Below are 14,892 nucleotides of genomic sequence, written 5' to 3'. Positions count from 1 at the left end.
TGGGTATTAGTTTAAACATTTTTGATATAATAATTCTTACTCAAACCAGGACAGGAAACTGAAAAGTCCATTATAACCCTTAGATTCTAAAATTATAATATTTACACAATTACTTTTTAAAAACAAAAGGAAAAGCATACACCTACTATGTAGCCACAAAAATTATAAATTAAATTTTTTTTAAAAAAGAAAGAACAGCTGTAAAAAGAAACATAATTACATAAGCAAGGAAGGGGGGAAGGTAAGGCAGATAAAGTAAAATTTATCTTTTACCTAGTCACTTTGATAAAGTGACTAGGAGTTTAACTATATGAAGTTATAAAAAGGTATAAAAGCATAGCAAAATAAATCTCATTTTATTCCTCCTCTTCTTCTATGTTTCCAGTAACTGCCAGTATACAAAATAAACAATATTTATAAGAGTTATATATGTCTACATCAAACTATGACAAGTAAATATTTCATTTGGGAGAAATAAGTAAAATAATTTCAAGATACTTTGCCATTTATTTTCTGAATATACAGTTACGTCCTATGAGATCAAGTTAGAGTAACAGTTAAATTTGTCAATATAATCAATTGTCACAAAGTGTGTCATCTGAGATTTCCTTGCCTGGAACATATACCAAAAAAAAAAAAAAACTTAGAAATAAAATAAATTAATTTTAAAGTTCATTTCTTGAAAAAATTAATTAAACTTCTGGATTTCAATTTCCATGTACGAAATTGAAGTCAATCAAGGAAGTTGGTTTACAAGGAAAAGTAAACCAACAATTGCCAAGTATTCTCTAAATATTAATAAAGGAAAACAAAGGTATTTACCATCTGCTAAATACTTAGTGTCATAAACTATGTACTTCATCTACACAGTCATCCTCACAACAACCCTGGATGATAGATGTTTTAACATACAGGTTCCACGGGAGCATAATTCAGGCGCAGAAGAGTTAAGCAGATAGAATAAGTAAACACAATTAAGTGGCAATATGGGAATTCTAACTCAAATTTGATTCCAAATTCTGTTTCTTGTACTATAAATAGTATTGCTAATACTAATACATATTATTTTATCCTTGGATTAATCATTATTTATTGCTATAAGCAAAAACTCTTCTATGTTTGAAGCAATCAAGTAAACAAAATATTCTTAGTAAATCTCTCTGTTAAGAGTTCATAGATTTGCTATTTAAATTTAAGAGATTTTTTTCTCAATCAAATAAGAAAAATTACTACAGGAAATATAATCTGTAAAAGATAGGTCAATATATGCAAACTACAAATATTACCAATTTTCTTTCTCAGAGAGAAAACTGGCAATTATTATTTTAAAATGTTTCTTATTAGTCTACATCAGTGTGCTAATTTGAAAAAATTATAGATTGTATTTGAGTTGGTATCAGTTTCTTAAGTTCCTACAAATAAGGTAATAATTTAACCAGGTACCATATAGCATATGTAAAAACAAAATATTTTACCTTTAGAGGCCTGCACACACCTTCAGTGATATGCCCAACAACTTCTTGAATATTTTCTTCAATACCTAAAATTAATTACTACATAATTAATATTTGTTTCCATATTATACCTTGCTTCATATAAGTTCAAAAAACAAATAATATATAATACATATAATTAATGGCACTAATAACTTTTAAAATAACCATAACAGGGCCCAGCGTGGTGGCTCACGCGTGTAATCCCAGCACTTTGGGAGGCCGAGTTGGGTGGATCACAAGATCAGGAGATCGAGACCATGCTGGCTAACACGGTGAAACCCTGTCTCTACTACAAATACAAAAAAGTAGCCAGGCGTGGTGGTGGGCGCCTATAGTCCCAGCTACTCGGGAGGCTGAGGCAGGAGAATGGTGTGAACCTGGGAGGCAGAGCTCACAGTGAGCCGAGCTCGCGCCACTGTACTCCAGCCTGGGCGACAGAGTGAGACTCCGTCTCAAAAAAAAAAAAAAATTAACCATAACAATATTTTGGTAAGTTTGATATCTCTTGGGACATTACTAATTGTGTTAACATATTACTAATTGTGATAATACCTAATATGCGTCTAGAAAGCCTTAATTCATTTGATTTTGAGTTAATAAAATGAGTATTTCTTTGTGAAAAATATTATAAGACAGAGGAAAAAAAAGTCTGAAATGTATTCATTGAATGAAGTGATGCCAAGATGTATTAGCATTTATTTTACAAACATCTTGTTCCAGGCAGTACTGCTTAGCACATACACTGAGGGTATAAAGTTGAAAAATACACCTTGAAATCTTACAGAAAAACTAGTATTTTCCGAACACCAACTATTTATCGAGCTCTGTACTGGGTATTTGACATTTACTGCTTGTAACCACCTTCATTTTTACAGATGGAAAAACTGAGGCCCAGAAGATTGAAGTCATTCCTATAGAATAACCTACTTCATCTAACTACAATCTATTTTCTTCCTTAACACTGCCTTATATATACTTTTCTAAAACATCTTTAAGGAAACACATTTATTTAAATGGGGTAATGAGAATAATAACAGAAAGAGAACCTAACAATGCACACTTTGTGCCAATCTAACATATGCTGAGTCTAATCTTGATACTGAAGAGTTAGAATCTATGAGGTTAGTATTACCACCATAACACTGACTCATCTTGCAGATAATGTGAACCACAGAGGCGTGTGGCTGAGCTATGTAAAACAGTCAAGTGATACCAAGCCACAGTGTCTCTCTTAACTTCCTATCAAAAATAGAACATTTTAAAATCATACATACACTAAACCCTCAAACTCTAAAACAGGCCTCCTTAGGTAATCACAACTAAGAAGATTGGGAATTCTGTAAACAAGACATCAGCAACACTCAACTACAGTTATTTTTCTTCCTTGACATCAAGACAAAAATTTTAAGTACATTGTATATATGGTGATGTAGTTGAGTGTTTGTCCCCTCTAAATTCATGTTGAAATGTAATCCCCAATGTTGGAGGTGGAGCCTGGTGGGAGATGTTTGGGTTATGGGAGTGGATCTCTTATGAATGGCTTGGTGCTATCCTCACAATAGTCAGTGTTGCTTAAAAGTGTGTGGCACCTCCCATCTCTCTGTCTTGCTCCCTCAATCACCATGTGACATGCTGGTTCTTCCCCTTTCACCTTCCACCATGACTCTATGCTTCCTGAGGCCTTCACCAGAAGCAGATGTGGGCATCATGCTTCCTCTACTGCCTGTAGAACCGTGAGTCAAGTTAAACCTCTTTATAGATTACCAAGCTTCAGGTATTCCTTTGTAGCAATGCAGAAACATACTAACAAATATGATAATTGGTTTTAAAATTTTAAAACAGTGTCATGAGAATGAAAAAAGAGGCTGGATAGCAGAAATGAAAGAATTAGTAGCTTCAAGACCTTAAACAAGTCACTCAGCCTGTTTACACACAGATAAAACTAAGATAATACCACCTTGTACCTTTAATGCGTCATGTAGAGGATTTGAGATAATGTATGCTAGATATTCCAGAAATTTCTTAAAAGTGCCACAGAGGAGTCTAGGTTTGATATGAAAGGTCATTAGGGTTCACTATAAAACCGAACAGTTGAGTGACAGGACAAAGGTGATGGAAGAGAAAGTCTATTAGCAGAATGAGGGAGAAACCAGAGAAGAGAAAGACTAATCAGGACACTTATTGTACCATCAAGGTGTTTATCTAAGTGAAGAAGATGGCAACAAGAGTAGAAACAGAGACGCTTGGGTTATTTTCAGGATGTAGGCATTAGCAATATAATCGGTGGACCCACCTTGTGTAGTTACATGCTTTAAGAGAGCTTCAAGGTGCTCCTTTTCAGAAGCAGTAGCTTGATGGAGCCAAGCCAACATATCTCCCACATACCTAATGAAAACTAAATGTTAATGAAGATTTCCTTTGGAAAAACATCCACTCCTCTTCTGCTGTCTGATTACTATACCTCAATGGGTCATGAGAGTGCATTTCAATTGGTCTAGGTGTACCTCCGGGGCCCCCTCTTGTGAGCGCATCAATAAATCCACGAACAACTGTACTTCTTCTGGCTGTTCCAAATTCATCTAAGGTATATCTAGAAGAAACAAGTTGTACAAAAAATGGTTGGGGTTCTTTGTCTCTAGTGGCTATATCAGATTTTCATGCAATTTCTGAGACAAGCAAGTACTTAAAGCTCTTTTAGGCATTCGGTCAAGCAACACTGCTTTCAAACAAGAAAAAAATATTTAAGAGATAACTTTGGCGCATTGAAAATTCAGTCAAAAAGTAAAAACTTTTAACCCTCCTAAGAAACAATGCTGGGATATGGGACTAAAGCAGAGGCAGCAGTAATAAGGGATAAAGCAATGGACTTAGTAAAAGTAGGAAAATCAAGCCAAGGTGGGAAGACTTAACTTTTTAGGTTTCAGTATATTCAGTATATTAGGTTTCAGTATATTTCAGTATATATATTTATAGTCTAAAACGATGCTCTACTGTTTTACATAAAGCCATAAGAGTTCTCAAAAGCTGATTATAATTAGAACTCTGCAATCCAAGGCTGGGTGTGGTGATTCACACCTGCAATTCCACCACTTTGGGAGGCCGAGGAAGGTGGGCACTTGAGCCCAGGAGTTAGAGATCAGCCTGGTCAAAATAATGAGACCCTTTCTCATTATTAAAAAAAAAAAAAAAAAAATAGCCAGGCATGGTGGTGCATGTCTATAGTCCCAGCTACTCGGGAGGCTGAGTTAGGTGGATCCCTTGAGCCTGTGAGGTTCAGGCTACAGTTAGCAGTGACTGCTCCACTATACTCCAGCCTAAGCCACAGAGCAAGACCCTGTCTCAGAAAAAAATAAAAGAATTCGCAGTCCAAAAATTGAGGTTTTCTCTTCTACATTAAAAAGTCGTCTTTATACATACTATCACAATTTATCACCAAAATTTGCTCTAAAAATTGCTATCCATTTTTAAAAGCTTATTTTGACTCCAATATTAGACATAATAGATGTTCCTTAAATTTACTGACCAATCACATATACAAGCAAATACCTTTTTAAAAAACATGTATTAAGAAGTCACCTATTATAATTGAAAAGGCATGGAAAGGCTTTCTAAGGTGAAGGAACTGGTAGGGAAGGAAAGCTTTTAACTGGGGAACAGGACGATTTGGGATTCAATTTATAAAAAGGGCCTGGAGCTCTCTGTAGTACCCATTTCTTTGACTTGACTCAGTCTTGTTTCCCATTATTGCCACCATTCCTGACATCCATCCCTCAATTGAAAGTTCTTTCCATTTTAAAAGTATAAAGAAAAACACAATCTATTTTAGCAGTCTGATGTCAGCAGATTCTAGACTAACTTGTAAACCTCTAAACAGTATTCTACCATACCAAATTTTAAGAATTATGTCGGCCGGGCGCGGTGGCTCAAGCCTGTAATCCCAGCACTTTGGGAGGCCGAGACGGGCGGATCACAAGGTCAGGAGATCGAGACCATCCTGGCTAACATGGTGAAACCCCGTCTCTACTAAAAATACAAAAAATTAGCCGGGCGAGGTGGCGGGCGCCTGTAGTCCCAGCTACTCGGGAGGCTGAGGCAGGAGAATGGCTTGAACCCGGGAGGCGGAGCTTGCAGTGAGCTGAGATCCCGCCACTGCACTCCAGCCTGGGCGACAGAGCGAGACTCCGTCTCAAAAAAAAAAAAAAAAAAAAAAAAAAAAAAAGAATTATGTCGATAACCTATTACCAAAACTTCCCAAGATACCCAAAATAATTAATATCTTAGGCTACATAGCTTTCTTTCATATGCTGTCAATTGGATGAAAAATCCACATTTCGGTAAACATGTGAAAGATGGTTTACTTCCAAATAAAAGAGAAAGCCTGTAGAACTGGCAAATGGCTATAAATATTTAGGAATATGAACCTTTTTTGAGGACTGTTTACTATTAACTAGACTATGGTTCTTTGTGTGTTTGTTTTCCATTAAAAAGAAATGGTTTTGAGATTCCCTGTGGTGACATACTAGTACAGAAAAGGGAAAGTGTAATATCCAGCTAAGTTTTGCTAAATTGCATAATTGCCTTGCATTTACTCTCTATTTTTTAAACAAATTAGAACCAAAATGCTCATTGCTATTTTTTCCCTCATGCTCTTAAATTATAAATCCATTTAGTGTGAAGAATGCCTTCTTTTAAATGATCACCTGATTCTCTGAAATATGACTGCTTATCACAGCACAAAATTCACAATTGTTTAACTTTTTAAGTATATAAAGCTAATCCTCATTCCCAAGACCCTATTAACCACAGTAAAAATAAACAGCAAAATTTGTTTCTAGGACTGTCCACTGGGACCACAGTTGTAACAGAATCCAGTGAATCTACTGGTATCTTAAATAGGGGGTAAATTACCAAGCCTGGCAAACACTGGAATTTCATCTGTTTAATACTATAAAATATCAATAAACATTAATATTAATGTCAATCCTCCTATAGAACAAATATAATTTAAAGCAAAAACAGCATAAGCCATATGAACCTTCAATATCTTTAGACATGAAACATCCTGGGAAGGCCCAGAGACAGAAGAAAAATTCTTTCACCAAAATCAGACATTCTTCCAACAATAATCAAAATTCAAAATGGAGCTTTTTCAGGGTGAATGTTCAAATTATGTACATATTCTCAAATACCCCTAGTTAAAATTAAGTCTCATTTTAAAAATCGTGTTTTAGCTACCGTCAAAGAAATTCTGGTCAAAAAACAAATTAAAAGGTGAAAATTTTTAATCAAAAAGCAAATTAAAAGATAATAGTATAGAAGTGCCTCTTTGAAACACAACAAATACATAAAGAAGGAAGAAAAATCAGCATTGTACATATTACTATATTTTAAAATAACTTATATTCTAAAGGCTTACGAAAGGAAAGAAATTATCAAAATTTCTCACTTCCATTTATAATTATACATGATTTATTATTAAAAGTCAATAATGCATTAGCATTCCAGTTATATACTACATAAGAAACACTGAGTAATGGCAACTTTCCCCAGGGATTTCAATAATTGACATTTTTCTTGCCTATAATACTTACGTTATTTGAGACGTAATAATGGACAGTGAAGCTTTTAGACATTACTTACTAAGTTCATATAGTGCCATCTGGTGGTTAGCATGACACATTATTAAGTTTTCCCTAAATGTAAGGAAAATACCACTTTGAAAATAATTACTTAATGAAAGGCCAATTTCCTCTTTTTTAGCATTTATCTTGTTCTAATCATCTGGTCTTAAAAACTTACTCCCCCACTCAACTTCTAAATGTCTCTTAAAATCTTCCGAATTGCCATTACTGCCCCTGCTTCTTAGCATATGCCCTTCGCAGATAAACCTTCTCTGCCTCTCCATCATAGTTCCATTCTTTATTTTTCAAGCTTTTTCTCTGATTGCCACGTAGCCCTCAAATACACCCCTCCTTAGCTGACAGCTTTCTAGTCACCTCCTCTCAAATTAAAATAATATCCAAACATCACACTACGTGCCTCAAGTGAACAATGTAACTTAATCTTCACATCAACCCTGTAAAATAGGCACTATTATTATCTTCATTTTACAGCGAAGGAAACTGAAGTTTATAAAGGTGTAAGGACTTCTCCAAGAAATCTGACTCAAGAGCCCACCTTATAAGCCATTTAATATTGCTCCTTTCCAAGTTTTGATAAAGAACTATAATTCAGTAAAAATGTATTTGCATGGCAGAAGTCAGCTGTTGTTTTCAGGTGCCCAAAACACACAAAGGCTTTTTTTTTTTTTTTTTTAAAGATTAACCTTGTGAATAAATATTAATCTGCAGACAATGCAACAGTTGTTAAAATCAAACACCAAATGTTTTAAGTGCTAAAAGACTCATATCAATGCCAATACGTTAAAGTGAAAAAGTTGAGAAAGAAATTTCAAAGAACTGCTAAGCTGCTGATCAATGGTAAACATTAACTTATCATATTATATGCACAACATTCAGGGCTATTACAAATCCAGCTGTTGCTCCTAATTCAATAGCCAGGGCAAGCTTTTGCAATTAATTTCCCAAAGGTGCATGTTCTCTCAATGTATATCTTTGCATTACTGTTCCCTCAACCTGGAAACTGTTCTTCCTTTACTTCTAGGAAAATGCCTATTCAGCCTTCAGAACTCACTTTATACCTAATTCCATAGGAAACTTTCACTGACGTTCACTCTTTCCCCTACCTCAGAATACTTGAGCCACACAGCATCTGGGACATGACTTGTAGACTAGCAATTAGTATATTCAATTAAAATGCATTTGTTTATCTCCAGTTCCATAAAATAAAGCAGTCTGAGGGCAGTGCTTTACTGAAGCTGTGTTTCTAGAATGTGAAATGGTGCTTAACACAGAGTACTCAGTAAGTAGCTCTGGGGTGTTATTCTTTTACACAGTTGGTCAGCATTTGTGTTCTGTGACCTTATGAGAGTATAAGTAGTGTTCCAATCAGAAAGTAATGGGAAGGTCCTCTAAAAATAGTATAAGCAGAAACTGAAAGGGATGAGTCACAGCAGGATGTACTACCTTGGTAAGAGTCCCCTGGTTTCCTATTTTCAGAATTAGTAATATCATCAACCCCTACATCTACCTAAAGCTTATGCTCATACTACTCTAGGCATTAAAGAAAGTATTTACTTTTTATTTTATAAAAATTAAGTGAATAAAATTAAAATATAAAATAGTAAAACACATATCAACAAATATAAAATGCATTAAATTCTTATCCAAAGCATTACCACATAGCTCTTGTTTGGCGTCAATTAGGAGATCAAAGACCTGGGCCCTCTCTTCCTAAATCCTATTAATAGAACCTTGATATTAAATATTCTTTTTTTCATCTCTGCATAACCATATTTCTCAGTCCTGGTATGACTTCAGTCTCTGTAGGGAAGGATTCATATAGGAGTTTTAGTTACTTACAATTCTAAGGGAGTTAATGAGATGACAGGGGAAAAGTCACTGAACCTCTATATAAATAAGAGGTAGTCTAGATACAGAGACACTTTGGTTTCTCTTTCCATATTGTATTCTATAGTATGTAAAATTCAAATAAGCTGATATCCCGTGAAACAAATTCAAGTTAAGGTGAATAGTATTGTTGTAAATTATTACAAATATTACTCAAACTATTATATATGCTTTTGATTAATACTGATATATAAAGTAAATTATCAAAAGAAAAGTAGGCATTCTTTTTTAATTAAGAAAAAGTCACCAACTTATATAAGACAGGTCTGTCCTGCAGGGCTTCCATTGCCTGTGTCAATACTGGAGATATGTCACATGATTCTTGTGTCAATGTTCTGCATTCACCTGAAATATAATTAACATTATAACTTTTGTTAAATTCAGCTTAGATGTTTATTATGTCTGTTGCATTCCAGGAGTCTAAATTCTATGGCAAACACTCCATAAAAAAATTCCTCAGAAAAACCTAGATATACCAATCAAAAACTAATTTATACTGTCAACCAAACTAAAAAGTTAAGCTTAAGTAGTTATATAACTTTAAATGACCACATATGCTATCAGATATACCCCAAAGCTGTATTTTATTATTATAAAAAACTAGAGTTCTGAAAAAACCAACCAATGGACAAGTATTTCCTAATAACTGCCATATACACGACAGTATTAGGGAGGCAGGCAGGAGCACTAAAAATATATTATCAGTTCCTTCCCTGAGAAGCAATCTTTAAGCAATTCGCTAAAATTGTTAATGTGGTTAACCAATATATAGTGATACAATTATAATTTCAAAAGAGTTTGAATTTTAAACTCTTAAAAATCTCTACACCAACTTTTCTTTATTGTTCTAATTTTATCTATAACATGCTCACAAGTGCCTAGTACATTCAAATTTAGAACTTCTCAGAAATTCCCAACCTTTGGTACACAAGGACTTCACACTGGCAGTATACTTTCTAGCATGCACTGACTGAAAACAAAATATGCACAGAGAATTGAAGACATCTTAAAATGTCTTCATAGTCTCCACAAGATAGAGGCCCACAGTTGGGAGCCACTGTGTAAGATGTTGTGGAAACACAAAGAAATTTCAGTCAATGTCCGTGACTTTGAGAAAGTAGAAAACTAGTGAGATAAGACATATATGAAAAAAATACAATGAGATGCAACGAGAGAAAGGCAGACAACACTCCAGATGGAAGCAAACAATGTAAAGGAGATAGGTAGAAAAACAAACAGGTTTTAGAGATAAAGACTTAACCAACCAGACCAGAGAATTCCATTTGCAGAGCATAGTACAGGAGTAGCTGGTTAACTAAATTTAATTCCAACCCCTTCCAACAGCTGGTTGGTAACACCTATTAACATATGTGCTCCTGTTCCATGCTTGCTTGTTTTAAATATCTTCTCTGGTTTTAATAGGCTATTTGCAAAATGTCTATTGAAACATTTTCAAACAAAACTAAAGCAAATAAAGTATTCCTGGTAGGCAAAATAATGGCCCTCCAAAGATGTCCACATCCTAATCCCTGGAATCTTTGAATATGTTACCTTACGTGGCAAAAGGGACTTTGTAAATGAAATTAAGGTAGTAGACCTTAAAATGGAGAGATTTTCTCAGATTACCCAAGTGGGTCCAAGGTAATCACACAGGCCTCACAACCTAAGTAGCTGGCAGAAAAGTTAGAGATATGAGATGGAAGATGAGGCAGGAGAGAATCAACATGAGAAAATGACTTGACCTGACATTGCTGGCTGGCTTGAAGATGGAGGAAGGGGCCGCAAGCCAAAGAATGCGGGCAGCCTCTAGAAACTGGGAAAAACCCTCAGTGACAGCCAGCAAGGAAACACAGACCTCAGTCCTACAAACACAAGGAACTGAATTCTGCCAACTAACTGAATGAGCAAGGAAACAGATTATCCCTTAGAGCATACAGAAACAAATGCAGCAGGTCTACCAACATTCAGATATTAGCATAGTGAGAACCACGTCTGATTTCTGACCTACAGAGGAGTAAGGCAATAAATATGTGTTGTTTTAAGCCATTAAGTTTGTAATAATTTGCTACAGCAACAGCAGAAAATCAATTTACCACTTACAACTTTACAGTTATGTAAACAACAAGAGACACCTAATCTGCTTTAAGATAATCTAGGGCAGAAACTGTCTTCATGTTTTTATTCTCATACTTAATCAAGCATACTGCTTGGCCGATAGCAGGTGCTCATGATACAAACACAAAAACAGTGTGTTCAAATGTGAAGTTTGTTTTTCTGTTTTTTAAATATTTTAAAATATTTAAAATATTTTTGATTACTAGATCAAAATGCATCAAAGACCAAGTAAAAATTTAAAAATCAAATACAATTACTATTTTTATTTAAAAAAATTTTTTGACTACTAAAATCAAAATATATCAAAGACCAAGTAAAATTTTAAAAAACAACTACAAATGTTCATGAATGTAGACAACATAAAATAAATCACTTACTTTGAGCCCATCGGTAAAGTCTTTCATAAGCCGTTTCTTGAAGTAAGGCCATCTGTTCCATAATTTCTAAACTAAAAAAAATTAAAGATTTATTATAATTTAAATCTTAGTCAGCAGCTACATCTAAGCACCTAATTATTTTGTTTGCATATTACATGTTACAGCATATTAACTTTTTATCATTTTATGGAATGATTTTTCAATAATTTTCTACAATTAAGTAAATGTCACATTTTAACCATCACTTACTTATCAACTGCTGTTTTAGCCTAAACCTGTCAGGGTATAACTTCACTATTCTCTAAAGATAAATAAAGATTAAACTTCTATTTCACAAAATGCTATATAGTTTCACAAACAATCTAGAATATCTTTAAAATTTTGGAAACATAAGCAGCAATGCAATTAGTTCAACGAGCAGTTACTCACCCTGCCGTTTGTTGATTTGTACGCAAGAGAACTTTGACATCATTATGAATCTGTTTTACTCTTCCAAGTGCCTTGAAAAACTCCTTTAAAATTAAGAATGTGACTTTATGTCCATGCTTCAGGCAAAATTACATTATTTAAAACTGAAAGGTCATTGCCAAGGGCAAACAAACTCTTTCACCTATTTTAACGAAGACTTCCTATACTGATCTCAACTTTCTCTAAGTTTTCATAGATGATGTAACTGGTATTTATTCACATCTTCCTACTACGTGCCAAATAGTGTTGACAGTTGCCAGGAATACAAAATTTATAAAGAGAAAAATCCCTGTCCTCAAGAAGTGTACATAGTCTAGTGAGAAATGCAAAACTAAAAATTAGTAAATTAAAAAAAAACATACTGTGTATTACACATCTTATTACTTAAGCCTGGCATTCTTATTGCTGAAGATGATGTTTTATATCTCTGTTGTATACTCATTCTTGCTCCCTCGTCCAAGAGTAGAATGCAAAGTTAAATATATAGGAGGTGACAGATGCCAAACTGTTGACTGATATTTAAATGTACTGGAGGCTTAGGTTTCAGAGTGCCACAAATAGTGTTCCACTCATGAAAAATAATGGATATGTTATTTTTCTTTGATGAATAAAGCTTAAAATACTACTAATAATAATCTTCCTTTTCTAATTTCTACCAAGGGGAGAAAAAAATGATATATCAAATATTTCAAAAGCACAAAGTTCCTCAAAACATGAGGACAGTACATACTAATACATAATATCTCTATTAATTATCTCACCTATTTACCTCTCTACACCCAAATGACCAGTTCCATTTTAGCCAAGCCAGTAAAAGTGATACCTACTCAGAGACACTCAGTGAGAACCCTTCCCCACCTCAAGAGCCCTTCTTGCCCTCTGAGCCCACAATGATGACGACAGGCTTAAGTTTACAGTTCTTCCCAGCTAGAAGACCAAAAGATTCCTTTTTGGAAAAATTATTAATGTCTTCAAGAAAAAAAAAAGAAATGAAACTTTTTCTTGTTATTTAACATTTCGAGAGGTTTTATAATACTTCAGCCAGTTTGGAAAGAATGAAATAGCTTAAAAAATTAATTCGATGAAAAAATAAGTGATTTCTAACCCAAGGAAAGACACAAAGTTATAAAAGAAAGAACATTCAATTACTGTAATGTCACTGTAATGAAAATAAAAAATGTGTGGTAGATACTACAGCTCAGACCTGTAGTCCCAGAACTTTGGAAGGACAAGGTAGGCAGATCGCTTGAGTTAAGGAGTTTAAGACCAGGCTGGGCAACACAGTGGGCCCTATCTCTACTAAAAATTAAAATTAAAAACATCAGCCAGGAGTGGTGGTGCATGCCTGTCATCCTAGCTACCTGGGAGGCTGAGGTGGGAGGATCACTTGAGCCTGGGAGGTTGAGGCTGCAATGAGCTGTGTTCGTGCTACTGCACTCTAGGCTGGGTGACAGAGCGAGACCCTATCTCAAAGAGAAAGAAAAAGAAAATAGAAAATGTGGTCTAACTGTACTATGATGTATGAAGGAGATAACGAGAACATATGTGTGTACTATCTGTGTTGGGGGAGGAGACAGAGTGGGTAAAAGGCTAAATCCTCACATTTCACAATAGAGAATCAATAGAAAACAGTTAACATAGATAATCAAAGCATATTCTTTTTAGCTATAGATCTGGAATATAGAATTTACAAAAGAAGCAATTAATAACATTGAAAATGGTTGGCAAAAGACCTAGAGGTGAGGAAGAGTAAAATAGGTGACATAGATTTTCTTTCTATAAGCTTTATTGACTCTGACTTTTTAAAAAGTACATGTATTACTTTGAAAAATATAATTAAAATACACATCTTAAATTTCCAAACATAAAAATATTCTCAGATGAAACTTTTTAAAATGGGAAAATAAAGCTTCAAAAATGCAGTTTCTCTCTAATATCTGTAACTACTAAACTTTAAATGATTAAAAAGTCAGGATACCTCAGTAATGGGTCCTTCTCTTGTACCTCGGAGAAGACTCATTTCATCAGAAGTCAGTTGGAACTTGGATAAGAAGGCATCTGCGACTTGTGCTCTTATCTCTAATTTTTGGCTGTAATTTTCAAAACAAGCAATAAAAGTCAAGCATCTTATTCAGTTGCATAGCTTTAAAACAGATTATATCTCAGACAACTTTTTAAAACAAAGATATGAAAAATTCTCAACATTTTCAAAAAGTCTTGTTTCTGCCTCAAATATAATTTTATCAGACATGTAGGTGATAAAATTAGCTAATATTATTCTATTTCAGATACTTGCACACAATAAATGGAGTTGATCATTATGCAAAAGAAAAAATAAGTCCATGCATGGTCCCTGCATTACAAATTTGCAGCCACTTACACGTACTTAAATAGTTCACCTTGCAGTTTGCTAGATTGCTTTTATAAGGGAGAAATACGTACCTGTTTTCAACCAATTTCTCCTCAGTCACTAAAACAATTCCGAGCCTTTTACGTTTTCACATGAAGTACATATCAAAAATCAAATTTATTAGTTTATTTTATGTTAGAGAAGATAAGAACTCCTTTATTAATTCTCCATAAATTGCTAGTCACTTATCCACTTTTCTCTTCCCCACTTTTTCTACAAAATATAGTAATAAAAACAACCTTTTAAATTATATTATCTGAATGCAACCTATCTAAACTAGCTGACAGAAAAAGGCACACTCAAGGACCTATGGGACTGAGTAGAATCAATACCCACAGGCAAGTTAGGAACACAAATTACTTGAACAGAAACTCAACATTCCTGGTTTCTGTATCTCAGAACTGAAAATACATACATAAAGTTATAAAAGTATTTCACTAGCAATATTCAGAGAATAGTAATATTCCACAATTAAACAAATTTCAAATAAAAATGAA

General features: G+C 34.2%; 1 protein-coding gene across 4 annotated transcripts in view; it reads right to left on the bottom strand.

Moving 5' to 3' along the window:
• COG6 (component of oligomeric golgi complex 6) overlaps positions 1-14,892 on the bottom strand; it is a 101,648-nt gene that overhangs the window by 64,247 nt on the left and 22,509 nt on the right. For all 4 annotated transcript variants that reach the window (XM_005585711.5, XM_005585710.5, XM_015439196.4 and 1 more), the window contains exons 5-11: positions 13,964-14,075; positions 11,947-12,029; positions 11,518-11,588; positions 9,277-9,370; positions 3,958-4,086; positions 3,790-3,881; positions 1,476-1,540 (exon numbers count right to left, since the gene is read on the bottom strand). In XM_005585711.5, the coding sequence (XP_005585768.4) occupies positions 1,476-1,540; positions 3,790-3,881; positions 3,958-4,086; positions 9,277-9,370; positions 11,518-11,588; positions 11,947-12,029; positions 13,964-14,075 (646 nt within the window). The remainder of the gene's footprint in view (positions 1-1,475; positions 1,541-3,789; positions 3,882-3,957; positions 4,087-9,276; positions 9,371-11,517; positions 11,589-11,946; positions 12,030-13,963; positions 14,076-14,892) is intronic.

This window comes from Macaca fascicularis, chromosome 17 (genome assembly GCF_037993035.2).
Source record: "Macaca fascicularis isolate 582-1 chromosome 17, T2T-MFA8v1.1".
NCBI lineage: Eukaryota > Metazoa > Chordata > Mammalia > Primates > Cercopithecidae > Macaca > Macaca fascicularis.
This window is presented reverse-complemented; position numbering and strand designations above follow the sequence as displayed.